This window comes from Homarus americanus, unplaced genomic scaffold, assembly GCF_018991925.1.
Source record: "Homarus americanus isolate GMGI-L3 unplaced genomic scaffold, GMGI_Hamer_2.0 scaffold9741, whole genome shotgun sequence".
Taxonomy (NCBI): Eukaryota; Metazoa; Arthropoda; class Malacostraca; order Decapoda; family Nephropidae; genus Homarus; species Homarus americanus.
In genome coordinates, this window is record NW_024747359.1 from 319,882 (window position 1) to 344,568 (window position 24,687).

General features: G+C 42.0%; 1 protein-coding gene across 3 annotated transcripts in view; it reads left to right on the plus strand.

The window, feature by feature from the left end:
* The window catches only part of LOC121879559 (neuroglian-like), a 172,507-nt gene that overhangs the window by 136,136 nt on the left and 11,684 nt on the right, over nt 1-24,687 (plus strand). For all 3 annotated transcript variants that reach the window (XM_042386208.1, XM_042386209.1, XM_042386207.1), the window contains 13 exons: nt 15,072-15,311; nt 15,903-16,018; nt 16,174-16,367; nt 17,279-17,580; nt 17,878-18,077; nt 19,506-19,781; nt 20,477-20,654; nt 21,107-21,265; nt 21,526-21,740; nt 22,309-22,499; nt 22,676-22,855; nt 23,473-23,710; nt 24,294-24,412. In XM_042386208.1, the coding sequence (XP_042242142.1) occupies nt 15,094-15,311; nt 15,903-16,018; nt 16,174-16,367; nt 17,279-17,580; nt 17,878-18,077; nt 19,506-19,781; nt 20,477-20,654; nt 21,107-21,265; nt 21,526-21,740; nt 22,309-22,499; nt 22,676-22,855; nt 23,473-23,710; nt 24,294-24,412 (2,586 nt within the window). In that variant the 5' untranslated portion in view covers nt 15,072-15,093. The remainder of the gene's footprint in view (nt 1-15,071; nt 15,312-15,902; nt 16,019-16,173; nt 16,368-17,278; nt 17,581-17,877; nt 18,078-19,505; nt 19,782-20,476; nt 20,655-21,106; nt 21,266-21,525; nt 21,741-22,308; nt 22,500-22,675; nt 22,856-23,472; nt 23,711-24,293; nt 24,413-24,687) is intronic.

The window sequence follows — 24,687 nt, forward strand, 5'->3', positions numbered from 1 at the left end:
GATCGTGGTGGTCGAGGGTAGTGGTGGTGGTTGTAGGTGATAGTGGTAGCTAGTGGTGGTGGTGGTAGAAGCTGGTAGGTGGCTCCAGGAAGTTTGGAACATTGATGTCTCTTCCCCCTCAAGGCTCCGTATTTTTCATCGTTTCATTTCCTTTCTTTCCTCTACTGCACTTTCTCCTCTTTTTTTATCTCTTTCCATCCACTTTTAACAGTTTTCGTTTGTATTTTCTTCATTGTCTTTTATATTCTTTCTTTCCTCTTCTCATTTTCGTCTTTTACTTCTTCGTCGTCTTTCTTCTTCCTTCTCATCTTTTATTTGCTTTTTGTTTGATCATCTTGAGCTTTTTCTTGTCATATTCTACATTCTCATCTTCATCTAGTTTAACTCTTCGTCGTTTTCCTCTCTCTCTCTCTCTCTCTCTCGCTCTCGCTCTCGTGAGACGTGAGCTGTGGTTTTCTCCCTCCCTCCATGATGGATTGGGAGAGCTCTTGTGGGATTGGACCGAGTGAGGGGAAGCTGCACCACTGCCAGATAGAATGAGGCAAGGACGCAGAGGAGACCTTGAGGATGGTGGGGTGAAGGAGGGGGGGTGAGAAGGAAACAGACTGGAGGAGGTAAGGGGTGGGAACTTGTAAGGGGTGAGGGGAGGACTCTGAACTTACTTGTAGGGGTGAGGGGAGGACTCAGAACTTACTTGTAGGGGTGAGGGGAAGACTCAGAACTTACTTGTAGGGGTGAGGGGAGGACTCAGAACTTACTTGTAGGGGTGAGGGGAGGACTCAGAACTTACTTGTAGGGGTGAGGAGGACCCAGAACTTACTTGTGTGTGAGGGAGGACTCCAGAACTTACTTGTGGTGAGGGGAGGACTCAGAATTTACTTAGGGGGTGAGGGAAGACTCAAGAACTTACTTGTAGGGGTGAGGGGAGGACTCAGAACCTGTTTGTAGGGGTGAGGGGACCCTGAATTACTTCAGGGGTGAGGAAGAGAACTACTTGTAGGGGTGAGGAGGACTCAGAACTTACTTGTAGGGGTGAGGGAGGACTCAGGAATTTACTTGTAGGGGTGAGGGAGGACTCAGAACTTACTTGTAGGGGTGAGGGGAAGACTCAGAACTTACTTGTAGGGGGTGAGGAGGACTCTGAACCTACTTGCAGGGGTGAGGGGAGGACTGAACTTACTTTAGGAGGGAGGACTCAGAATTTACTTTGTAGGGGGGAGGGAAGACTCAGAACTTACTTGTCGGGGTGAGGGGAGGACTCAGAATTTACTTCTAGGGGTGAGGGTAGGACCCAGAATCTACTCTGTAGGGTGAGGGGGAGTGACTTGAACTTACTTTAGGGGTGAGGAGGACCAGAACTTACTTGTCGGGGTGAGGGGAGGATTCAGAATTTCTTGTAGGGGTGAGGGGTAGACTCTCAGACTTACTTGTAGGGTGAGGGAGGAGAACCACTTTAGTGAGGGAGGACTCAGAACTTACTTGTAGGGGTGAGAGGACTCTGAACTACCTGTAGTGAGGAGGACTGAACTTACCTGTAGGAGTGAGGGAGGACTCTGAACGTAGGTGGAGTTGAGGGATGGTCCAGTTTTTGCCAGAAGGAATGAGGAACGAAGAGGTGGAAGAAATATACCGGTAATACAAAGATGACAGGAAGAACCCTTGATGTATGTCCCGTGTGGGGGACCTGGTCACGAGAGAGAACGGAAACTCGGACCACAAGTAGCAAAAATACGAATTGCAATGAAGATTGGACACTCCAGTTTATTCCACCTGTAGATTAAACCACCTTAACGCTAACCTAACTTAACCCCCCCCCTCTCCCCCCAAGGTAGCGTTAGGGTAGTTAATCTTCAGATGAAAGAAGCCGAGTTGTCTAAATCTTGAGGTGATCCAAGAAGACTAATATCTGTAGTTTACCCGACGATGTTTCCAGGGCCTCCTTTTAGCTACCCCTCGGAACTGGGCGGACCACCAACGTCCACTCGGATGCCTGGAACAAGAATGAAGAGAGACGGGGAAGCAGGAGAGCTAATGAAAAAGAATTGGCGGGGAAGGAAGCAAGGTGAAGTGGAAATGAGTTGGGGGGGAGGGGGGGACGACCGGTCTAAAAGATTGGGGAGGGAGGAGAGGAAGAGGAGAGTGAGGGAATCATTGGTGGGGAGAAAAGGAAAGACACACACACACAGGTCACTTTGTTTATAGTGTGGGGCAGAGGACAAATGTGACGGGAGGGGGGAAGTTCAGGAAGGGAGGGAGCGAAGACACAGATATATGGCAGGAGGGGAGGAGATCTGCCCTGCAAGACGTTTATCAAGTCATAGAGGGGAGGAGAGCAGGCAGGCAGGGAGGGAGGGAGGGTAAATGGGAAGGTACAGGGGGAGAGATGGCTCGGTAATGGGTTTAGTGGGGAGGGGGGGTCGAGGTTGAGAGATATCCGGGAGCTGTCGATATGGTAAGTGAGGTGGACCAGCAGGAGAGTGACTGATTTACCCTGTGGTCGTGTGGGTGTATTACTGTGGACCGCGGTGGACCAGGCGAAGGGTGACTGCTTCTATTGTAGAGTATAGTATCTTGTTAGGTTTAGAGTATAGCGCTGGGTGGATTATGTAGAGCAGACTAGTGGATGTTGTGTTTAGTGTATACATCGCTCAGGGGAACAGATAACGTCGCGACATTTGTTTGTTATTATGTTGTAAGGTCCTTCATCCTGTTATTGTAATGTTACGTATTGTGTTGCACTCAGATTCAGTGGCATATGTACCCAGTTCTCAGAAATAATCAATTGTTATTATTATTGATATTGACCTTATAAAACCTGCATATTTCAGGTAACTTCAACATAGAGCAAAAATGCAGACAAAGCCTTGTTTGGGAATTTATTCTAAGACTTAGGTGAACGGTGTGGAGCTCCCGACGGTGTGTGTGTGTGTGTGTGTGTTTTGAGTCATCACCGTGGGGGGAGGGGGGCGGTCATACCATTAACACCACATGAACACTGCCAGACGATAATGTCCCCAGACTCGGTCTTGGGTAACATTTTACGATTCGGTCATGATAATGTGGAGGAACATATGTGTCGAGGTGTAAAATGAGCAATCTTGACGCGGCGACTTGGGGAGGGGTGTACGTGTGTTAACGGGGGAGGAGGTTAATGGTGAGGATAGAAGGAAGGATAAACACTTGGAAAGGAGGGAGATGTTTGGATGGGGGTTGTGGTTGGAGGTAGATGGGGAGAGTTGAGGGAGGGAGGGGGTACGTGTGTGGGTTGTGGTGGACGCTACAGCCCGTCCTCTCCGTCCTACAGTATCTACTCTGTCATCAGTGGCCGATCGTCTACCCCCATCACGTACAGTACATCCGGTGGAGGACGGCGGAGGAAGAGGAAGAGGTAGTAATAGTGAAGGTGTAGGTGGTGACGGTGGAGGCGAAGGGCAGGTGTTATGGGGAACAAGCTCTAGCCCCAGCCAGGTGTGGAGTTGGGACAGATGTTTGTGTGTGTGGGGCAGTGACGACGCCGTACTCATATGGCTGTTGCTGGTGATGGTGGCGAGTGAAGGTGTTGGAAATGGGGTCAGGCGGAGGTACTTCAATAAGAGGGAGTTATGGTGACACTTGTTTACTCTGGAGGAGGAGGAGGTAGATTTTGCCTGGTGGAGGAGAGGAAGCGAGAAAGGAAGAGGAAGAAGCTATACCCTGGTGGAGATGATGATGAGAGAGAGAGAGATGGAGCAAATGGTTTAGGTTTAACAACTTTATTGGCAAAGCTTGGAGTACATTTTGCCTTTTCTGAATAAGTCAGTCAGGTTTTGACACAGAGGGTGCTATCACTGTTCACTGCCACACAGGACAGAGGTTCATATACAGTAGAAGTCATATTGTATTTGAGGACGGATGAGGGGACGACCAGAGATACACAGAAGGAAGTTAAAGGGTAGTGAAGGAGGAGTACGGTCGGCAGAGGACGAGAGACGGAGGCTAAATAAAAAGTACTTGTTTGGAAGGGGGAAAATAACAACACGAAGAGAATGAAGGGTGACAGGGAGAGATGGGCAGAGAGGTGAGGGGGAGAGAAGAGTATACACAGGAGAGGGCGGAGTGGTGGGAAGGACAAGAGTAAGAAATGTGTGCATGTGTTTTCTTTGTGGTGTATGTTTTATGTATTTTGTGTGTATGTTTTCTGTGTTGTATGCACCACGAGCCAGGAAACACTTGCCTTTATTTTAATGATAGGTTGGCGTAACCACTATTTCCTGTCCTCACACTACAGTACTACTAGGTACACTACAGTACTACTAGGTTCATGGTGATATAATCTAGGGTGCCTTATCTTCATGTGATCCCAACTTTTTCTGGGTCAGTGATTCATTCAGATTTGGTGACTGACGGCTGCAAGGCGTGTGTGGTGTGGTGGTGGGTTGTCTGGACGTGGAGCCCACAAGCGTTACCACGTCACGACAAACCGCGTTGACTTGTGACGACGGGTGATGTGCGTGACGGGTGTTAACATTGTGGGGTGTCTCGGATGTTCCTCGGTTGGATAAAGTTTCCACCATTTCATTTAGGTTGTTAGAGAGGAATTGATGACGTCTTTCTAATCGTATTTATATGATGATGATGATAGACAAATTTCATAGGCATTTGAAAATTATACCTCTAAATCTTAAAATCCGGGAGTGGAAGACGAGACAAAATCAACAGAGTGAAGCCCACACAAAATAGCTGTGTCATCGGGACAATCGCGGTAAAAAACACAAAAAAAGACCCAACATCCGGTATGGGAGACATGAGGATACTTTATGTAGACTCCCCGACGGACAGACACAACAGATAAGAGCCTTTGTGGACTTGACCATGCAGGTTCTTAGTAGATAATCAGACTTGAGAGTTGTGTTGGAGGAAAAGTTCAAGTTGATTAGAAAGTAGACATTGTTTGTTTGGGAGGGGGGGGGGGCGTGGCAGGTGAACTGGATGTATGAGAAAGTTAGTTAATTTCGGGTAAATCGGAGGTGAGGGGAGTGACCTTCCATTCCAGGGGCCGGTGAAGGGAAGTCTCGTGTAGTGGTGGTGGTGGGCGGAGGTTGTGGTCGACCTGAAGATACAAGAACGAGGTGCTATTGTCTCTTCCCCCCACCCCGCCATAGAGGTCACTGAGCTGTCTCACTCTCTCTCCCCCGTGTCCTTTCTGTACCCATCCACACTTATATTCGTTTCGCTTGCCTTTTCCTCTTTCTCACACTTTCTCTCCTTTTGCTGCTACTCTTTCTTTCTCATGCCCTCACTCGTCACCATTCACCTTTCCTTATTCCTTACCAACACACACACACACACACACACACACACACACACGTTTTTCTTCTCATTTCTCTCTTCTCTCCTCATTTTTCCCCTAGTCTCCGTGCCTCTCGCTAGGTGGCGTGTGTGTGTGTCACGCCCTGGTGCTTCCCCGTGCCTCGCCGCGCCTGGGACTTTTGTCGTTGTTAAATTGAGCAGAGTATTGAGAGAGAGTTGTGCCCTTAATACCAGTGGGTGATGTGTCCCCGTTATGTTGTTTGGTTCATTCATAAACCTTACCGGGGGGGCGGGGGGGGGGTCACAGGTAAAAATTCCAAGTTGTGATTTTAACTCGGTGGTTTTGTTTATTTGTATCATACAGGTAGGTTTTCGCGTCTGTGTTTGCTAGGAGGAATGTCCATCTAGGAGTCTTGGTATATTCTAACCCTGGATGACATGTGCTGTGCTGTGTTGTGTTCCTGGAGATGGGTGTTGATAAGCGTTTCCTTGTCTGGAGAAGTGTGTGTGTATGCTTACATTTCGTTGTAACTTTGGAACTTCACATAGCAAAACAAATACACACACACACCATATCAGTAGACGAAGTATAGTTTACCAAATTCAAGCTTCTCGTTTTAAAGGCCAAGGTCACAGCTGAAGGTCAAAAGTCAACTCGGCAGCAGGACAAATCTGAAAGAAGAAAAAATTGATAACTACATCATCATTCTGGTTGCCTTGTGCACGGAGCAGCGTATAAAAGAACACATTTAAAAACAAACTCCCTCACGCGGGTAAAAGGTATCAGTCACGATGGATATTAAACTTAACACAACCAAAATCCCGTATGTGAAGAAGGGATTTTGTCTATAATTCTTGAAGGAGTCGAGATTTTGCTGGTTAAAATACTGTTCCTGTGACGTAAATATGACAATGTTTACAGTCGCGGCAGGTGGGGCGAGATGCACAGCGCTTGGCTAATGGAGGAGCCTGTGTTGTCGTGTGTGGGTGTTAGGTGTTCTCTCGGCGGTTTATAATAATTAAGGGGTGATGCTCAGGGGAACCAGGTGTTGCTCTGCTCGCTACCTGCCCACTGTATCAACACACACACACACAATGCTAACGGGAATGTTTTAGCTGGTGTGGGGTGGTGGATGTTGGTTGTGGGTAGTGGTGGTGGTGATGGTTGTAGGCTGTGAGTAGTTGTGGTGATAGTGTACGTAGTGGTGGTTAGTGTAGAACTGTAGATAGTGGTGGTTGGTGTAGATGGCGGGCCCACAAAGGGGTAGTGGTGGTTCACTGTGGTAGAGTTATGTGGGGGCTGATGGTCTCCGCCGCCACACTGATAGTTTCATTTCCGTGTTATTGTTACACTTGTTGGGTTCTTCTTTAGAGATGTGCCGGAGATTGTAGCTACATGGTGGTGATGGTGGTCAGATGTGTACGTGTTGAGATGTATATTTTTTCCTCCTTCTCTTCCTCCCTCCCTTATACACCTCAACACCAATCCCATTTCCTCTATAGTTGGGTTCATCAACTCCCCCTTTCCCTTCCTTCCCTCCACCAGGCCGTTCTTTACCCCACTCCCGACCCACACACCTTAGGCCCGTCCCCTCCCCTCCCTTCAGGCTGGTATACACTCCCCCTCCCCAGGCTGCTTCCCCTCCAACTTCATTTTTCCCTCCCCTCCCCAAAGGTCACCACAGCTGCAGTATAGGTTATTCTCCCTCTCAAAACTCACTCTCCCTCCTCAAAACCCACTCTACCCCCCGCTTCCCTCAGTACTACTCCCCTCATCTCCCCCTTCACCACCACTATCACTACTACTACTACCACCACCACCACCCTGGCAGGTCACAGGTGTAGCTCATCATCCGGTAAAGCCGACCAAAGCACGAGGCTCACAACCTTGTTACAGTACACGTTATACTGCCCCGCCAACCAGCCTCGGGATACTCTCTAGGTAAACCCCCGCCTGGAATGTTTGGGGAAAATCTACGTGGATGCTAGAATGATCTGCTCTGATTGGTCCTTTGGCAACTGATGCTTTCTCTCAGATCGCCGGCCGGATCCTGCCAGCCAGTGCCCACCAGCAAGACTCCACCGCCCAATTTTACGCCCCCGGATAAAATCACTCTCTTGGCATTGTGGAGATTTAGCGGGGAAATAAAGTTGAGGGCTCACTTAAAATATATAAAGCTGTCATGGGCGGCCGTGCACTGTGAAATATATAAATTGTTATTGTCCCCTGGGAGCTTGTCTTGAGACTTTCTTCACTGTGTTCGCGGACCAGGTGGAAAATGGCTTGTTTTGAGTAGTGTGTAGTAGTGTGGCGTGGTTTTTGGTCTCTTTCTTCTCTTCTCCTCCTCTGTCTTCTCTTCTCCTTCTCTGTCTTCTCTTCCATTTCAAGAAGGTTCCAGGCCGACCTTGGATGTGGCGGCACCTGGCAGTAAAGGCGGTGTTATTGGTGGTGACCCTTGGCACTCACTATCTTGGTCATTCAGGTGTGGGAGAGGGGGGGGTGTATTGATCACTGCTCTATGGCACTAATTGGTCACGTCTGTTTGTTGTCGTGGGTTGGATTTCTGGTGTTCCATGTTTGCCTTTGGGCATTGTGTGGTGATGGGAGGGAGATTGGTGTTGGCGGTGGCTGAGGGTCAAGAGTGGTGTTGTAGGAGGCTGGGGGTGAAGGAGGCTGATGAAGTATACTGTAGAAAGAGGGTCAACGTTGAAGGTATGAGGGGGAGAAGGGTTGAAGGAGGAGGGGGCTTGAATAATGTAACAGCAGTCGTACTCACCAGCCACAAGAGAGAGAGGAGAGGAGGGTTAGCTAGGTTACATAACGGGCACATGATTCACACGAGGAATATACTCGTCGTGACTGAAGAAAGTAACTTACAGTTTGATTCAGAAGATAAACAACACAAAGTGACATTAGATTTACACCTACGAGTTACGACATTTTTTTTATACGTGAATCTCGACCAAAAGATCACTTACTAGAATTTTTACCTGAGTTAATATCATGACGATGGTGTGTGTTGTACCCGTGTGTCGTATCTGCCAGTTGTTACCACCTATTAAACCTCTTCAACCTGTACTTATTCCTGGATTGTTTTATCAGAATTTAGAGTGACAGTGACCCAGGGCAGGCAGGCGTGGCGGGGACCAGATCTTGGGCACGTCCACCGCTGGCAGTACATACATACAGACGCATTCCAGGTTCATTAGTAACTCGTATACGTTCTGGCCCCGCGTCATCAGTACGCTGGCCGGGAGGTAGTGAGGATGGTTGGGGTGATGGTGTGGGTAGCGGTTGGTGTGGGTGCCGTAAAGATGGGGGAGGATAAGTTGTGGGGAGACGGCCAGGGTAGTCACGTCCATGCTTCATTTCCCTTGATGGTCGTCCCTGGGAGTACTCGTGCGTGACCCTCCACCACCACCACCCACTGAATCCCCCCCCTTCCCCAGAGTATATCCTACCCCCCTCTCCCCTCACCACCCCCTTCTCCCCATTCCCCTAAACTATTACACTTGTGATAATTTCCCAGTGGGCACTTGTAGGTAACCCGCCCACCACCACCACTATTGATTCTACCACAACATTACTCCACCTGTTAATTACTCTCTTAATGGTATATCGCTTCACTCTCGTAACACACACACACTCACACACACACACACACACACACACACCTCGATATCAATTCCCGCGACTACCAAGAGTTAACATGATGTGCTTTTGTTTGTTTTTTGGTCTTAGTAGTTATTGAAGCACAAGTACATGAAATTAAAAAAAAAAGGATCGATAATTTTTTGTTAGACTTTATGACACAATGAACGAAAGGATTTTTAACAGCCCTACCGAGACAACAGGAGCCACAAGTGTTCATTTTGACTTTCATCTGACCCCCACCGTCGAGATATTGTACATAGTGTGAGATAACATTATAATACGGGTGAACACAGATTTTTAATGACCCTAATAAAGTGATTTAATTATTTATTTAGGGGGGGAAGGGGCGATAAATGAAACCAATTATGTAAATTTTGAGATACAGGGGTACATGTACACCACACCACGTTGATATTAAGTAATTACTGTAATCATGTGTACTAAAAAAAATTATCTATATCACTTTTCATTGCAGTTAGTGAAATTATAATTGATACGGGTATATAATACTAGGTGTTTATTGGAAGGTCACGTTGATAAAGTGTGTGTGTGTGTGTGTGTGTGTGTGTGTGTGTGTGCGCGCGCGCGCGCGTGTTTTTGTGTGCGTGCGTGTGTGTAATACTCGTCCATCATTGAGGAGGTAACATCAGCCTTTCATGTTACCCAACGTTCTCTCCTTCACACACTCATTTGTCTGTGGTTGTGTTAATGCAGTAGGTGGATAGATAAGTAGAAAGAAGGACACAGCCCGCCCTCCCACACAACCCAATTATTCACCTGGGCTAATGAAAACCTCCGCGCGCCCGCTAATCTACCGCCCATCGTCATTAGGGTTTCATCGTCTCCCTTTGCCCCCAGTCACGCCCACCTATATTTTACCTGCCGCCCGCCCGCCCGCCCGCTCATTCCCCGCCACCCATCAGGCACCCAGTACCTACACTTAGTTCCTCTGCCACCCCCCCATCCTCACACCTACCATCTACACCCCAGCCCCTCCCTCCACTACCCCTCCTTCCCCTACAGCCCTACAGCCCTCCACTACCCCCACTAATTTTCCCCTACTCCCCCACCCTCTCTTCCCAAGAACGAAGACTGGGGCCTAATGGGACGGGTTCATATGGACGGGGGCCCATTAGGACGGGTTGATTAAGGCTACTTGGAGGTGTCTTGGGTGACGGGTTTATATGTTCGTCGTAATCCGTTAACATCGGTCTTTTTATTTTTTCCTGCATTACCCCTCTCCTCCCCCCTCTCATCTTAGAGCCCTCTCCTTCCCCTCTTTTCGTAACATCTCTCCCCTTTTTTGAAGTTACCTCCCATCTCTTTTTCTAGTCCTGCTCTTCCCTCTCCCTTTTCTAACAATTCTTCTCTCCCCTCACTTAGAATCATCCTCCCCCTCTCTCACTTTTTACCTCCCCCCCACATTCCGGGGCACTCTGTTTCCCCTCATTAATCTTGCACGCTTCGCTCCCTTCCTCCTAGTGCACTCTCTCTCTCTCTCTCTCTCTCTCTCTCTCTCTCGAACCGGTTATAAGCAAACAGATCACATTACTACAATCTCAGTGCATTCCCGTCTCCATTTTGAAAGCTTTGGGTTAATGAGCCAGTATAGACGCCTTTTTATTAAGCAGTTAGGGGAAAAATGACGCAAAATTGACTAGCGAGCCAGGGAAAAATTAGGGGAAAGTAACGCATGAGCCAGGGAGAATTTAAAGGGAAAACGTACGAGCTAGGGAGAATTTGAGGGGGAAATTTGACGTAAGACCAGGGAGAATGTGAGAGGGAAAGTATTGGGTGTACGAAAGTAAGGGATTTTTTTTTTTTCCTTGTGGGGATTTTCCGCTCCATCAGTCGTTTCCAATTTACCTCCGAAGTTAATTACAGTAGGTAAACAAGGAAGCTTGTTTATTCTGCCTTCTTTGTTTTTGTCTGTTTGTTTATCTGTTTATTGTTATTGTCTGTTTGTTTGTATATTCATTTTTATTGTCTTGTTCTTAGTTATCGTCTGATCTTATCCTCCTCCAATATTTCTGTCTCTCTCTTCGAGCTTAAAACCTTTGTGTCTGTGTGTCTGTCTGTCTGTCTGTCAACACTCATTAATTTATTTAAACTATGTAGGAAAGTGTATGTTTGTATGTATGTATGGTGTTCACTGTTATTGTGTTCACTTTATTTGATGTTGATGGTTAGTGTTAGTTGTTGTTGTTCAAGTGTATAATGTATAGATGTATTTTACTGATTGATTGTTATTATTATTGTTGACGTATATGAGGTGTAGTTGTTTGTTGTTGGCATTTGTACTTGTCGCTGTCTTGAAATGGTGGTGTTGTTTCTGTTAGTTGTTGCAGTACAGTGTTGGATTAAAATAGTGGGTGATAGTGACAGTAGAGGATAGTGACAGTCGGGGATAGTGACATTAGGGGTGAGCAAGGCCAAGTCACCTATTTTTATTTTTTCTTCAGGTCGTATTTAGTCATCCTTAAAAAAATCTTGGCGGAAGTTTTCGTCTGGATTCTTTGTTTAATTAAGACATATTGTGGGAGGGGAGGAGAGAGGCGGCTGGGAATGGAAAGGGGGGGGAGAAGGATGGGGAAGCCACCTATAGAAGGAGGAGGGAATAGGAAGGAACTTGGCAATTTAAATAAAATTTTATAAAGTTTATGTATATTTTACCGACATATTTGAAGTAAAAAATGTGTGTTTCTCAAGGATGTGTAGGCGGGGGTGCTACCTTCCTTCACTGATCCTCGTCACTGCGTATATTATGGCCAACTTTTGTCTTGTATACAGTTCACGGTGTTGGGTGTGTGTGTCGTGGTGGTGTGGTGCTGGAAGGCATGGAGATAATCCTAGCAGTCTCTTATCCCTGAGGTATCCACGTTTCACCAGCTGCCGTCTAGACATTGCTTAAACAATACACAAATACTGTAACATTTTGTCCTTGTGTGTGTATGCGAAGAAAGATGGATAAAATCACCCTAAAATTATGAGCGTGTGGAGCATATTTTTCACCTTAGGACCAGACCGTCCTAACGTTAATCTTACCTTAACTCCTCCAGGTAACAACACAGTACTGTACGTTTGTGTTGTGAACCGGGCTTGAGAAATAAGTCCCGGGTTCGATATTTCGTTTAACCATTGATATGTGAATAGATCTGACCGACACTGCTGAGTTACGATACAGAAGGCGGACAGAAATGACCTCAAAATCGCACTGAGGCTAGCGTAAGTAGCTACGTCCGGCTATTTGCCTATAGAAAAAAGAAATTTATTGGAATTTTACAATCTTGTGAATCTGACCTTTGGTTTATCAGTTTCATGATGTGTAATGTTAACATGATGCACTTTATAGTATACTGCGGTTAGATGTTCATCTGTACTCGGTTATCAGTTAGAGAAATTTAGTGTGGTAGTAGAGCTGTGATTCAAGGCCAGCCAAGGATGTGGTGGGATATAGTGGTCAGCAGGCCACGAGGGACAAGGGGGAGTGTGGCTCTTACCGTCATGTTGGTTATCTCTGTTGCTCCTGGCCTCACTACTTGCTCCGGGGTGTATATGATGGACCTGTAATGAAGGCAATTTTACATTGACTGTGGGTTGTGTGGCGGCGCTCCCGGCTGACTGTGTTGTGTTGTCTCACCCATGGTCCCACCACTGCCATTCTTCTGTTCGTCTTTCTCTTCCTCACTGTTCCTCCTCCTCCCCGTCTTAGGAACGGTGGTCCTTCCGTACGTAATATTTGTTTATAGTTGGCGTAGTGTTGTGTCTTCCCCTGGCGTAGCACATATGTTCTTGGCTATATACAGGGTATGGTGGGCAGGGGTGTGGGTGTGCCTGAGGACCACAACCCGTCTCACGCATATCTATGACACGATGTTGTAACACTTTAAACAGTCTCTCTTTATTTATGTGTTTTTCATTCTTGTTTTGTACAGAAAGTAAAAAAGTGAATGTTATGTTACGTTTATATCCCCCCCCCCCCACGATCAAGGCGACAATTTATAAAACTTATTGACTCGAGAATAATAACGATTTGGGAAAAAAAATACTATTCATATGTTTCACAGATATTTGACAGTCCCCGGTAGGAAACGTAGGTTGTGGGTACATTCTCGAAAAACGGAGTATGTCGTTACCCAGAGACAAGGCTGAAAAGAACCCATTGAAACATAGGAGTATCTTGTAGGAAGAGAGTTTGGAACATGTTAACCCCCGCCTTCTAATTGCTGATTCCAGACAGACAGACAGACAGACAGACAGGTTTATGACCAAAGGTCTTGACACTACACAAATATAATGTCTTGTGTATTTTGTTCTGAGGAAGAGCTAGTGAGTGAGATGAGTGTGGGTGGGAAACGAGGGATGGGATGCAGTGTGTGGTAAGGCGGAGTACAGTACAATATATGCGGGTTGTTGAAGGTTGGTGGGAGCTAGGTAGTTCTTTTGGGGGTACAGCAATATCAGTGTTCAGTATAAGTGAATGAGATTTGGTTATGGTCTCGAAGTATTTTTTTTTTTTTTTAATAATAAGCTTCACCTTCCTTTTTATAAGTAACATAAGTAACTGTATATATATATATATATATATATATATATATATATATATATATATATATATATATATATATATATATATATATATATATATATAATGCTTTATCGTGGTTTAAAGTACAGTATGTCATCTTTTCGTTTGTCTATGATTTGAGTGTTGCAAAGGTCTCGGGTACATATCAGTCTGCGTGTGACTAACAATTATTAGGGGGGCGTTAATCAGTGAAACGTTCTCAACAGTGCTTGCGTTCCCAAATAAATGACGTCACGTTATTTTGGACCTGTCCCCTTGTTCCCAGGATTTGTTGCTTCCAAGTTTTTTTTCATGTTGAAATGTTACATTTGCTTAAGTTTGGTTAGGTTTTTTGTTTCAGTGGAGCTCTTTATGATGTGTGTGAACGTGTACGTAATTTCAAAATATCCAATATTTTTTTTGTGTTCGAGGTAACGAGTCAAGCGAGATCATTTATTCGGAGATGATGAAAGTACTGTATATTGCTGTAGTGCGGAAGATTGTCATTTTTTGTAATGGCCTGTGTCAAGTCTGCCTGCTGTGTTATGTGCTGTGTTTAGGAGGAAAGCCAACAATGTCAGCTATAAAGGCGAGTCTGATTTATTTATTGGTTTTTTTTTTTACCTCAAGTTCTTACTTAACCTAACTTCATTAGTAGAACAGGTACATTAAAGTTAATAAACGCATATGAGAGAAAATCGAATCACACCTACCGTTTTTAGCAACACTACCCACATTACTGTTCGAAGAAATATCAACTGCAATACATTTTTTTTTTATCACTTGAATATTCACCTCAAAATTATTCCACCAGAAAATTAACCACCTTAACGCTGCCTAAGGGAGGGGTTAGATGTGCTAGATATTATGTTGGGGGAATCTTCGGGTAATCTATTTTTCTAATGTCTTGCTAATATGAGGTGCAAAATAAAGTTGAAAGAGCAAGAAGTAAAAACGTGTGTAGGGAGGTGGATTGGAGTCATTGAAACAAATGGGGAGTTTCCATTAGCGTAGCAGTCCCCTTCGCAATCTTGTTAGAGATGGTGGGTGGACCAGCATGCCTGAGTGATCCCGAGGAGGGCGAGGGGTAGGGGGGGGGTCGGGGTGTTCGATCATAGCTAACAATATAAGAAGAAAAAAATACGAATACTGTACAGTATATAGTCGGGAATAGTGCAAGTGCCTGGCTGGTAAAGTGGCCGGTACTTTACTGCTCTAGTGATTTAAATCCACACACACACACACACACACACACACACATATATATATATATATATATATATATATATATATGTGTGTGTGTGTGTATTTTTAGTGGGAAAATAATATTGCTCTATATCCTAGTTTTGTTGTACTGTATATGTTAATTGGAGGCAAGGTTAAGGCTCCTTATGTGAGTGTCTACACTGTTATAGTGTGAACCCTGGAAATATGCACACCCAGTTATTATATATGTGATGTGTCCACAAATTAATTTGTTTTTTATAATGTGTGAAAGAAAATTTTACATAACTGTAATAGTGAAGGTGTGATGTAATGATTATTGTTGTTTTGTTGCAGGTGGTGTTAGGGACGAGGCACGATGTTAGAGACGCGGTTATCAGGTGTGGGGCTGGTGCGGGCGGTCTTGGTGCTGATGCTTGTAGCTGTCAGTTGTGAGGCAGTTATCAAGTACCCACCTATGATGACCAAACAGCCGCCCTCCAACGAGGAGCTACTCTTCCAAGTGGCATCCAGGCAGGACGAGAACGACAAACCCTTTATCATCGAGTGTGAGGCTGAAGGAGAACCTGCCCCCAAGTATGTTCTTTCTGCTTTGGCTGTCATCTGCTAACCTGATTTGTTCCTCTTAAGCTGTGTAAGGCCTAATATGGGAAACAGTGTTGGCTGCACTGATCAGATGTTAGATGCAGAACAATGATTATGGAGGAGAATTCTCCAAAGTTAAGAGCCGTTTACCATATATAATACAGAATATAATCACTGTAGGGTGTTTGCATATAAGAAAATACTATAGTTATGCTAATGAAGTAAACATTATTTTGTCTTGAATGTTTCAATCATAGTACAGTACTGTAGTTGCATGATACCTATTTCTTACTGTATTTGTATGGAACTAAGACCAAGTACATTACAGGTACTGTACACTCTTGATTCTACTGCATTGTTGTTGAGAAGTTGTTTGCGGTCCCTGACTTAATAATTCAACAGTAGAATAAAGGTTTTGCTTTAAAATGAAAGCTTTGTTTTTAGTAATTTTTTTCCTCCACTTATTATATTGATTATATTATTTTATTGTGATGTATGGTGGGTCATACAAAGTAGCTGAAACACACACACATAGAAGTTAAACTGAGTACCTGTATGTTTACAATAAAATTACTTATACAGGTATCGGTGGGTTAAAAATGGTAAGGAGTTTGACTGGCAAACGTACGACAACCGTATCTTGCAGCAGCCAGGTAGAGGCACGCTGGTCATCACATCACCCAGAGATGAAGACTTGGGTATGTGTATTGTACATTACACCTTTAGCACAAATGTTGATATAAAGTAACCAGACTCTAGTGTCTTTAATCATTATACTGTACTAAAATGTAATGTGGAAATAATTTATACAAAATACTGTATTGTAAAACACACATTATACATTCTTCAACAGGTCAGTATCAGTGTTTTGCTACTAATGAGATGGGAACAGCCACATCCAACTCCGTGTTTGTTCGCAAATCAGAGTTGAATAGCTTCAAGAATGAAGATCCAATGACAGAAACTGTTAACGAAGGAGATCCTGTTGGCTTGACCTGCCAGCCTCCTGATGGTTATCCCAAGCCCTACGTTTACTGGATGATTCAGGTAACGACTGAAAATCTAATAAAGCGTTGTGATTTTTTACATTGAAAATTAGGTCATATAAGCTGTTTCAACTTCATATTATGCTGTTCTTAAGTTTGAAACCTCTTTTCATAAGGCCCAAGCCATGAACAGTTATATGAATGAAACCATTTTAAAAGATTGAAGATGATAAATATCGTAGTTTTTTAATGGAAAAGAAGAATATTTGTGGGTGCATGATAAATCACTGGATAAAAGCAATGATTTTGTCAATGTATAAAAGGAAGAGAAAGAAAATTTGAGGCTGAAGGCTTAGGAAAATTATTTCTATCATGGTTGGTTGTTATTATTTCTTGGGATAGGGAACAGAACTTTACAATGGTAGAGAGTGAATGATTTTGGAAAGAATTAAGATACATAGGTAAGACATTTATTTTCTCATCATTGGTTTGTGATCAAATAATTGGAAAAGAACAAAATATTGTGCATTGTAGTTATGGATATACTCTACTGTAAAGAGAAAAACTGCTTTTTCATCTTTACTGCATGAGGGAAGGCTGTTTGAGGACTGCTGTTAGGACTTTGTACAGAGAGAGTAGTGATTGGTGTCACAAATAAATGTTATGAAATAAGTGTGAATACACAAGGAAGTTTAATGGAGGAGACAATTACCCACCCAAAGAAACATTACCTTAAGAAATAAAACAGGTGTCAGTTTGCCCTTTCGTGGTCTGCTGATTTTAGTAAGTGCTTCAAGTGTGTCTGTCGTGTTCTGTACAGTACTACCTGTATGTGGATGCTGAGTGAAATGTTTGGAGGACATGTTATATCGGCAGCTTTTCTTTGGATATGAGAGACATTTAGACTTGAAGCTAATGATGCAAAGGTTGTCAACATGAAATAAAAATAAAATTTTTCGTTTTTATTTCTAGGATGACAGAGGTGCGCTGCGTAGCATTAACTCTTCGAGAATGACTGTAGACCCAGAAGGTACACTCTGGTTCTCAAATGTCACTCGCTTTGATGAATCCAACGACTTCACTTATGCTTGTTCTGCAACATCAACATTCCGTAACGAGTACAAATTGGGTAATCGAGTATACCTTCGTGTATATCAGAGCGGCAGTACAGCTGTTCAGACTAAGAATGAACCTGAGGAACAGTTCAAATCTCGTAAGAATACAAGCATTCTGAAAGGCAAGACGCTGCGGCTCTGGTGCATCTTCAGTGGAACGTAAGTTTCTTAAAGGTTAATTAATATTTGTCGGGACTAGATATGATATAGAGGGGCAGTCATTGGTTTAAAAGGAGAGGAAAGATTATTTAGAAGTGATGGAGACTTTATGGGTGATATTTGTTAAGGAGATTAAAGTTTAAATTTGTAAACATTTGGTTAACAAACAGGATGTGTTTAATACTTTTAATAGATATGGAAAAAATTTGTTTCATTGAATTTTTATATTGAATGTTCGGAAACTTATTTTGTGAACTTTTTGTGTACAAAGTGTTATTATGATTTTGTGTTTCACAGACCACTTCCTGAAATGCGATGGACAAAAAGAAATAATTCTCAACCAGCAAAACTTCCTCAAGATCGAGTTGACTATGAAAATTATGGCAAAACGCTTGTAATTCGCTATGTAGACTTTGAAGATGAAGGCAGCTATGAATGTGAGGCAAGCAATGGTGTAGGTGTGGCCAAGTCTTATTCCATGAATGTTAAAGTTCAAGGTGAGTCTGAAATCACTTGTAAAATAATTCGTCGCAAATTGTAACTGAATGTACAGTTGTCCACAAGAATAAGTGTACTGTACACCTACGGTTCGTGTTTGAGACAAAATACCTGGTAACACTGTCCTGAACAGAACAGTCAAAATTACAAAATGACCTGTAATTTATGTTTTATTCATACATATTTGTTATAGATACATTTGTTGTGAATGTCTTACTAGTGTCTTGTGTTTATATTACAAGTAATATATTGTATCCAATGGGAGTAAACTTGTTGCCGAATGGGATTGCAGTTTCGTACAGCTCCTTCCTCCTCCCCCACTTTTTCTCTTACCCTTCTTCTTTTTAACTGATGTTTGGATGACCTGGTAGTAAAGGGAGGAAGAGGAGTAAACAAGAATAAAGAAGGGGAAACAGAAAATAGTTAGAGCCGAGTTTCATCATGCGTCTGGGTGCGCAGTTTCAACGTTACCAGACCATTTTCGGACCGTACAGCTACTGTAGTATACTTATTCCTGTGGCCGACTGTACATGTGAAATATATGATATTTAGTGTAAATTTAAAATACAGTAAACCATAATTTGGTGAGAATAAGTGATGAATAAAGATCGAAATGCCAATTCTGGAAACAAGTTGTGGCAACTGTAAACGAATTTGTGGCAACTGTAAGCAAATTGAAAATTGTTTATATAAAGGTCATGGAGTTGATCAGCTTCCGATAGAATTTATAAAACAAATGGGCAAGAATGGGATAAAATGTTTAATTAAAATATGTAGTTACATATATACAGTACATACTTCAAAGGATACCTTTCCAATGATTTAAAAAAAATCAATACAGGAGTATTTGTATTATTAACTAAGAAGCCAGGAGCCTTAGAGTGCACCCAGTTTAGAACAATAGGCTTAAGTCATGCCTGCAAAGTTTTATTTAACATAATTTTAAGTATAGAATAAATTTTAGAAAAGACAATGAGTTATCTGAAGAGCAAAATGGACTTAGAAAGGAAAAAGGAAGCTATATTTGGTTAGAAATTTTTGAGTGAAAGCTCATTAGAGGTCCAAAGAAATTTGTACATCTGCTTTATTGATTTTGATAAAGCTTTTTATATGGTAAAGCACAATAAACTTACAGAGATCTTGTAAAAAATAGGCATTAATGAAGGAGGTATTAGATTTTTAAAGAATCTTAACTGGCAACAGGAGGCTGCAGTGTTAGTAAATAATGAACTTACTAATTGGAGGTTTGGTAAAAACAGCCCAAGAATATTTAGAGTGGAGAACTGTGGTCACCAGCCCTCAGATATGAGGATGGTACTCTGATTGATTGAAGTGATGAATATTGTGTAAACCAAGTTGTAGGATGTAATCTTAATGTGGAACTTTATCCATATCTCAAAAATGTGTTGTATCATCTTCCTGTACAGCAATTCCATACTTTGAGAAGGAGCCAGAGGTACAGAACAATGCTGAGGGAGAGACGGCAGTATTTTACTGTGAGTCAGCGGGAAAGCCTCCTCCCAGGATGGATTGGATTTACAACGGTATGCCTGTTGAGAAGGCACCCCCAAATCCTCGCCGTCTTGTAGAGCGTAATAAGATCACCATCTACAACTTGACCAAGGCTGATACTGGAAACTATGGTTGTAATGCTTCCAACGACCATGGCTACGTGTACAAGGATGTTTACGTCAATGTCTTGGGTAAGTTTGTAATGTATTTTCGCTGAATATTATCTGATTATTCATGTATATAACTGAATACAGTACAGTAGTGTGAAAAATAAAATAAAATAAATGGAGTCGCCAGTTAAAATGAAAAGTGACTTTGTGGGGGAAAAAAATAAAGTAAAGAAGATAGATAATATTTTGAGCAACTGGAAGACGAGAGAGATGAGGTAATCCGTTTTGCACATAGTGAATTGAACATTTTAAGCTGGAAAAGGAAAACCAGTAGTAAGTAAAGAGCAGATGAGACAAGCATTAAGTAATCTTCAGAATTACTGTTGGAGTCTCTCTCTCACTCTCAAAATTAAATGAATATGAAATATAGTGCGGTTACTGTACCCCATATCGTTACACCCCCACCAATTACCAATGCAAGACAACCTGAGGCCTTTATAAAATCTGGTAACAGTATATAAGACATGATATAACTTTTTATCCACTTTGAAAACTAATTCCTAACATTTTGAAATTATATTTGAAAACTCGGGTGTAATATTGGATAGGTTTAGAATATAGGTCTATGGAACTGACCCCATTTCATGCAGAATTGGTAGGAAAAGAGCAGAAGACTACTGTATTTAACCTCTTTTAAGTGAAATGCATATTGTGTCTGCAAGACATACTGTCCAGTGTATGAAGTGACATCCTTTAACACCCTTCATCATTTTCAGCTTTGCCCCCTGAGATTCGCGTTCCTCCAAGTGATGTGCGATCAGTTGATGGACAGCAGGTGAACATTACATGTCGTGTATTTGGTGCACCAAAACCACGAATCACTTGGATGAGGGATGGTCTTGAACTGACTGGTGGACGCTTCCAGGTCACTCCTGAAGGAGACCTTGTTATCCAGTATGTATCTTGGTATTTAATTGTACTGTAGTTTTTATTTGACATGGTTAAAGTTGGTGTTTTTTTTAGATGGTATACCAGAGTATCTATGGTAATTGTGATATTTTAACTAATATTGTTTTTTAAGAGACTGCAAGCACAAAGCAGTTAAATTTATTACTTAATGGATGTTGCATCCCTTTAAAGGTTCATTTATCAAAACAAACAGTGGAGAAAATAATTGTTTAAAAGAGCCATTCAACAATAGAATGTTGCCAAAAAATGTACAGATTTGTTAACATCCTTCTATTTGTAATTGTGTTTGTTACATTTGATTAATCAACTGCTGAATATTTAGAGTGAAACATATCAGTAATATCATGGGATAATACAAAAATTTATTAATACACTTAAACAAGTAAATGGAGACAATATGCTCACCATCTAAAACATCTTCAAATATTTTTCCACAGAGATGTTTCGTTTACGGACGCGGGAGATTATGTTTGCTCTGCGGAAAATAAATTTGGGCAGCAAGAGGCAGATGGATCCCTAGAGGTGAAGGAGAGAACCCGGATAACAGATGCCCCGCAGGACTACGAAGTTGCTGCGGGTCAAACTGCTACATTTAGGTATGTTGCTGTACATAACCCAGTACTGTACACTTTAATTGTTTTGTTTTTGATGACAAGGTCTATGCTGTTCATCATTTGTGCATGAGTGGCATTAAATCGGTAGAGTTTGATATGACAGTTACTGTAGTATGTTATATATTTGAATAATAATGATATTTCTTGTGTGTGGGGTGGGTGTGTTCTTTTCAGTTTCTTTGAATGATTTTGCTCTTGGTTTGGTATCAGCATTTACTGTTAACACTTGTTGTCTTACACAGGTGCAATGCTGTGACTGACAGTGATCTGGAATTGAGTATTGAGTGGCTTACTGATGGAAAACTGATTGATTTTGAGCAAGAACCACGATTTGTCCAGCAGTCTGATTTCTCCCTGAGTATCACCAAGACTACAGAATTAGACTCCGGGGTATACACTTGTGTTGCCTCGACGGAGTTAGACAAGATTACGGCTGAAGCTACACTTATAGTTCAAGGCGAGTACTGTACTGTATAGTGTTAAAGTTTGCAGCCTATATGCTCTGAAAGTGTTTTCTGCAGTTAACAGATAAATAGTATGTGTTGATATGTCTTAAACCCCTGACACAACTGAAAATACTGGTATATTAATATGGGCCATACATCAGGCAAGTTAACTGCCCTGCCCCCAGCTGTGGCACTTTATTATCTTTTGTACAAGTAGAGTCTGAAATGCTAGAAAAAGTATTAAGGATCCTGCTTTTTTCTTTTCTTTTTTCTTTTTTTTTTTGTCACAGGAGCTCACTGCTTGTATAGTATTAACCCAACAACTTAACTGATGCTACATCCTACAACTTAACTGATGCTACATACAGTTCAGTACTGCTCTTCAGCTTTTTGAAAACCTTATATTTTTTTCAATCGAAAGACAATTTTTTAATGACTTAAAAGAATTTGTGCCAATTTTATAGATATAATGGTATGTACAGTATTGTCTTTTTAGTACAGTAGTTACAGTCGGTCACATGTATCATAATAAATACAGAATTATTCATTTTATGATTAATTTGTAATCCATTTCTGCAGATGTGCCCAACCCTCCCCAACTGTTACTGCCGGTGATATGTAATGACCGTGATGCAAGTGTGGAATGGCAGCCCATGGGTGACAACAGAGCACCTATCCTGGGTTATGTCATTCAGTATAACACAAGCTTCACACCTGACACCTGGGAGAATGCCTTTGACTCAGTTCCTGCCACCAGTACACAATTTAATGTGAGTAGAAAATAAGTTGTCATGTTTGAGATTTTATTTATATAGCTGATATTTTATTTGTTGAATTGGGTTTCTTATAAAAATTTTAGTGTGTATTATAAACCTTTTTAATAGATATCTTTAATGTGTCTGTTACTAGAGTTTATATTAATTATGGTTTAATTACTTTATTTCAGATCAATTTAAGTCCATGGGCAAACTACACATTTAGGGTAATTGCTCGTAATGCAATTGGACCATCACAACCTTCAGACCACTCAGAGATGTGCACAACCCCTTATGATGTTCCCTACAAAAATCCAGATGGGGTCGAGGGAAAAGGTTCCACACCAAATGACTTGGTGATTAAGTGGTCGGTAAGTTGACTGAGGTGATGTCATTCTTGTCCCCCCAAACCTTTTTTTTTTTTTTTTTTCCAAAACCTGCTATCATGTGGTGGTAAGACTATTATGAAAAATGTGTTTGAAACTATTAGATGTAAAGTATATTAAAATAGATGTTTAAATAAGCTCACTACATGGCTGTGGAGTAGTAGATGATCCTGTCAGGTGCATGACGTGTTGACCATCTTGAGGTATTGATTCAAATGAATAAAAATATATATGACAATTATATGAAAGCAGCGGCATGATTACCAGATCTCCAAGGCCAACCTTAGGGTTTAGGGGGTAGCACAAAAATTGCAAATCCTTGGATTGCCAGTGCTGCATTCATATTCTGTGGGCTCAGTGATGCCAAAAACACGACTGTCTTGGTCATTCTGCTGAAAGGCCCACAAGTGAAACCCCTGGTTGGTCCCCTGTCCTGTACATCTTGTAACTCTTTGGTGGGTAAGACATCATTGGGGAAATATAGGCATAGTTGCTGAAGCCTCTTCCCCCCCAAAAAAATAAATCGGTCAGTCCAAAGTTTTTATTGACTATTTTTAAATCTTTCTTTAAATTACATACCTAATAGCATTACTCTTTTCTAGTCTATGCCAGAGATTGAGCACAATGGTCCAGGATTCAAATACCGTGTGTATTGGAAACGTGAGGACATAGAAAATGCAAGGTGGGAAACATATGACGTTGTTGATTGGCAACAGGACCACAAGTTAGTGCCAGACCAACCAACATTCAAGCCTTACAGAATCAAGGTTGAAGCACACAATGATCGGGGCCAAGCTCATGTTGCTGCTCCTGAGGTTATTGGATGGTCGGGAGAAGATGGTGAGTGCAGACAACTCTTGTGATTATTATGATTGGTAGATGTGCCCTCTGTCCCTCCCTCCCTCCCTCAAGATCAATTGGAGAAATTGTCTTCTTCAAAAGTTTTACTCATTCTAGTGTATTATTATGTTGTAGCCAAAAGTAAATTTGATTGGTCACTTGATATGATAAAGTTCTGTACTGTGGTCCTTTGAAATAGTATATTCTATTTTATGTGTATTACCATTAAGTCTCTAAAGAACTGTTCATATGTCATTGTTTGAGTAGTTTTAGGTTTGGGTACATACTTGAGTGAAGTGTGTACTTAAAGCACCAGTAAATCTTTCCACTTTGAGTTACTTTTGTCGTCCAGGTCATTATTTTTATCTAGTGTCACAGAGGAGCCTTATATCTCGTGTACTGTATCAGATTCCATTGTTGTTGATGGGAAACTTTTAACTATAGTACTGTTACTCTTTATGCATCATTACTCTCAGTTGTACAGTCTCCTTTTTTTTTTACAGGTTTTTTACCATCAGGTCCTTTGACTTTAAGTAAAGTATAATTTTCTGTACTAATTATAGTTTCATTTTATTTCTTGCAGTTCCAAACGAAGCCCCGAGGAATTTGACTTTACTTGATTTGAAGGATGCAACCACTGCACTCTTGGCATGGGATCCCGTCTCAAATGAATCTATCCGAGGCCACTTCTTAGGATACAAGGTTAGACTTGGGATTTCTTTGGAATCTAGACATGAAGTATAAGTTGAAATGCAGGAAACACTTCATATACCAGGAGAGTGGGGCAATTTTGAAGGTGAAATATGGAATCACTGTATTGAAGGTCTTGTATGTTACAGTATTTGGGATTTTATTTTTATTTATTTTTTATATGTATATAGAAATTTCGAGTTGTAATTTGTGGTTGTAACTGTATTATGTGGCCTTAATGTTTATTTAACTTTTTATATGCTTCTGTGATAATCTTGAATATTTTG